Source organism: Microtus oregoni, unplaced genomic scaffold (assembly GCF_018167655.1).
Source record: "Microtus oregoni isolate MIOR12 unplaced genomic scaffold, Mior012 000012F_ref0000307, whole genome shotgun sequence".
NCBI lineage: Eukaryota > Metazoa > Chordata > Mammalia > Rodentia > Cricetidae > Microtus > Microtus oregoni.
This window is the reverse complement of record NW_024543071.1, coordinates 54,310,689-54,314,836: the sequence shown is the minus strand read 5'-3', so window position 1 is coordinate 54,314,836 and position 4,148 is coordinate 54,310,689. Positions and strand designations below refer to the sequence as shown.

The window sequence follows — 4,148 nt, the reverse complement described above, 5'->3', positions numbered from 1 at the left end:
TTTGTCCCCTTCCTCCCTTCCTCCCTCCCTCCCTCCCTCCCTCCCTCCCTCCCTCCCTCCCCCTCTTAAGAAACTCATTCAAAACAGAAACTATGGCTACCATAGACCATTCTCCAAACACAATTGTCCATTATAAACAAACATGCAAACTGCAAACATCCAGCTAATTTTTCTGGTAATCACATGGAAACTCACTAAAAGAAGCAGGAAAATTAACTTTTGTATTTTATTGCAATGTGTCCAAAACTGCCACCATTTTCCTGCAAGCCAACATGAAGACATTTCAGATATGTTGTGACAGCCTTTGTGGTCACACTCACCATGCATCAAAGATTGCACTGGCCACATTTTTAGTGGTCCATAGTCACATGCACCTACAAGGACTACTCTCTGTTTCCAGAACTTCTGCCCACTGACCGTGACTCCCAGACCCAAGGCAGCTGTGGGTCAGTGTTGTGCTGAGTAGGAGACCCTGGGCTGGGCACACTAGGTGACTCTTTGTTGGGTTAATGACTCCATTGTTCTTCTATTAATCAGCTCAGAGCACCACAGGTGGGAGGCTTAAGCTGCAGGTTGCTTTACCTCACCTGCTGGAGGCCAGAAGCCCACGGTGGAAGTGTCACAGGGCTGGCTTCTCCCGAGGCCTCTCTCCGTGGCTTGCAGACCACATCTGACACAGGCTGTGTCCTAATGTCTCTCTTCTTTATCTGAGAGCACCAATCACTGTGGTTAGGGATCATGTGACCTCATTTACCTTCGTCATCTCATTCAAGATCCTGCCTCCAAATTCAGGTGCTGAGCGTACAAGGGATGGGGAATCTGACACCCAGATTCCCACACCTGCTGTCCTTTCCCACCACTCACTGCCCTCTGCATGGCTACTGCCTGTCTCAGGACTACCAGCCATGAGCAGAGGGGCACAGCTGTCTCTTCTGGGAACATTCTGGCTGGAACCTTTTTGGGGGATGGGTGCTAGTATCCAGGCACAGAGACACCCAAATACCCAAACCAGTCCTCAAAAGGCCATCACTGAAATGAGTGGTCCAGGCCAGTGGCAGAGGCCACGAGGGACATGTGCTGCTTGTCCACTTCCAACTTCAGGCATAATGGGAGTGGCTGCCTCTCGCTCCTCCCAGTGACGGTTCAGCCATGATGGGCTGATCTGGAGCTGTGAGCTGAGTCCTCATGCTGCTTCCCTCATGGTATTTACGACAGCAACCATCAGGAGACCAAGACACTATGACATCATTCTGGATTATGAGATGCAAAACTCAGGCTTCCTGAGGGCACTGCTCCCCATCTCTAGCGTACTGTCTCTCTGTACATGGATATCACGCAAAGTCCCCGGAGCAGCTGCAGCCTACCTGCAGCAATGAAGCCCTAAACCTGCGCTAAAGAGGGCAAAACCAAATCAATCCTTGCCAAGTCGCAGAACTGCCACGCTGCAGCCTCGAACGCCGAGCACAGACACCTTGTTCTGTGATCTCGCTCAAGGAGAAAACAGGGGATCACTGACTACCACCACTGAACTGGGGAGTCGCATAAGGCTGGCAGATGCCCCATCTCCTGTCTTGTCACAGCCTTGGGTCTTCGCACACACGGGCAAACACGTATTCACAAGTGTGTGAACTGTGAATACTCCTCTCCGAGGCCACCTGGGCTTCCTAGAGTAAGGGACTTTGAGCTTTAAAACCAGCACAGTCTCGCAAAAGCTGTGTCACCATTCCCGTAGGTTCATTCTTATGACAAACCAGGGTGGGAAACTGGGACCTGATGGGTAAGGAGTTGTTTCGGGGCCAAGGAGGCTTCAATTCCATCTCATGAGGCCATCTCGAGACATGTCACTAAGATCTGCTCTGGGAAACTGAGGCAGCTCTCTGCCTGCATCCAGTGACTGGTTGGGGCAGCAGAGGTTCCAGACAGCACTGGCCTTGGGAGTAATGGCCATGGTTGTCCCCATGGCCTCCCACACAACCCTGGCTCTTAATAACAAAAAATAGCGCTAGAGAAAGGCCAGGCATTTCCTGGGGCATACACTGCCATGGGGGCGAGCACCTGGTAATAAGGGTTGCTTTGACAGCCCAAGTGGGACAATCCTCACTAATCTAAGCAGCTTCTGGGGCCTCTCTGACCCTGTTGTTTCTTCTGTGCTCTGGTTTCTGCACAGTGGGTAGGACTAAGTATTGTATCCCTGCCTGACTAGCAAAGGCCTAGGGAGGTTAACCCAGGCTAAAGAGCTCATGGGGGCAGCGCTGGAGAGGCATGGCAGGGGAGCAAAGGTGTCCTGCATGAAGGCATCTGTGGTACCCAATGGACAGAGGGATGATATTGTCACAATACAAAACCTCCTGGGTTGGTCTCCACTGGTCCTCACGCTTACTCTTCCTTGGGTTTGTCAGGATAACGCCGGGCCAGCCTGTAGTCCATATAGGTCCCCAGACAGGACCACAGGATGAAGCGCACCAGGAGGATGACAACCAAAAGCACCATGAGTGGGTCAGGGCCAAGGGTGTCCCCAAACCAGGAAGCCATGCTGAGGCAGGAGGCCACCACACAGGCTGGAGCAACAGCAACCTCTCTGGGGCCTGAGCTCAGTTCTGCTTTTCCTGCTGGTGGCCCCTTCTGAGGGACAGACCCGTGCAGTCCACAAACAGTCCTTCCCACCGCACAGGGCCTCCCTGCCTGTGAGGGGACAGTTGGGGCTACAGGCGGCCTCCTTGGTCAAGAGGCCCGTGCACCATTCATGGGGAGCTAAGCACTCCATGCACCGACAATGGCAGCATTGTCCAGAGGCCCTGGCGGCGGGAGGCCTGCGGGAGCCCGCCTCCCGCGCTGTCCCCGCGGCCCCTGCCCGCCAGGCTGACGTAATCCCCAAACATCTCCGGCGGTGGCAGCTGCAGGGCGAAGCGGCCGCCTCCTCCGGGCCTTTCCGGCTGCCGCAGACAATCGGGCTCTTTCTCTCCCCAATTAGCTATCACTTCTGGAGGCCGGCGCAGTCCAAGGCTGGGCGAGCTGTGCAGCAGCAGCAGCAGCAGGCCCGCACCGAGCAGGGGCCACGAGGCTTGCAGGGAGGCCCGGCCCAGCAGGGAGGGCGGCAGGGAGACTGTACTATTGAAAAGAGGAGAGAGGCACAGAGAGGGGAAACAGTCGGCTGGAGCCCAGAGGTGACCCCAGACATGGCTCAATTAGCACACAGGCTGTGCGCAGAGTCCCCAAGGCAGCTCCAGCCTGTGGCAGCATGGGGGTGGTCAACACAGACCGCCCCAGAAAGGGTCTGGAACCTGGGAGGAGGGGTAATCTCTTCCCTCTGGGGCAGCCTCTGGAGGTGGGCTGAACACCACCCACTCCAGCCCCACAGAGGTTTCTGAGAAAGGAACCCCTACCGGCACCCCCAGCCACCCGCACAAGCCAACAGGCCTATTAGCCCGGGACTCACTGAGTGATGGTAGAGAGGATGCTTGCTCCCTTAGAACTCAGGCTCCTTGTTGGGAAATGAGGTCAGAGACCCCTGATCTGAAAGACAAAGAGAGTATCCCTAAATGGGCTCAGCAGCTCAGAGCAGACACCCTCGAGATACGCCTCCAGAATTTTCCAGAAAAACAGCACCTGTCCAATTATGTCTGTCTGCCATACACGTGTGCTCATTGCATACAGGTGTTCCCCCCTCCCCACATGCATGCACACACACGTGCTCACACACGCACACACACACACACACACACACGCACACACACACACATACACACAGACCTTATCCACTCTGGTTCCTGATAACTATGTCTCCTTGGGTGAGAGACAGCTGGCTTTTGCTGTCTCCTACCCCTAATACCAACTTGTGTCCCACAAAGTAGCGCATCACCTGCAGCTGGGAGCACAGTGCGGGGAAATGAGGGTCAGAGTGTTGGGCCACAGGGTACAGGACTTCCAACCCAAGCTGTCTCCCCAGGAGCCAGTCCAACAAGCCATGAGAGATGCCAGGTGGCCCTTCCACATGGAGAGCCTGTGTGCTCCATCACCTGTCACCTCTCGCTGAACTCGCCTGGGTGGCAATGTGAGTATTCAGCCTGTACAGCCTTTCTAGACGGTTCCTAATAATGCAAACACAAAGGACTGGCAGGCGGCACACCTGAGGGTAGGAAGTGAAGAAC

The 4,148-nt window shown here is 55.0% G+C and overlaps 1 protein-coding gene across 1 annotated transcript; it reads right to left on the bottom strand.

Moving 5' to 3' along the window:
• Positions 1–230: 230 nt before the first annotated feature.
• Positions 231–2,590, bottom strand: Smim38 (small integral membrane protein 38). The gene has a single exon (XM_041661868.1). It carries the CDS (start codon positions 2,530–2,532, stop codon positions 2,377–2,379), a length of 156 nt encoding a protein of 51 aa, XP_041517802.1. The 5' UTR covers positions 2,533–2,590; the 3' UTR covers positions 231–2,376.
• Positions 2,591–4,148: the final 1,558 nt, after the last annotated feature.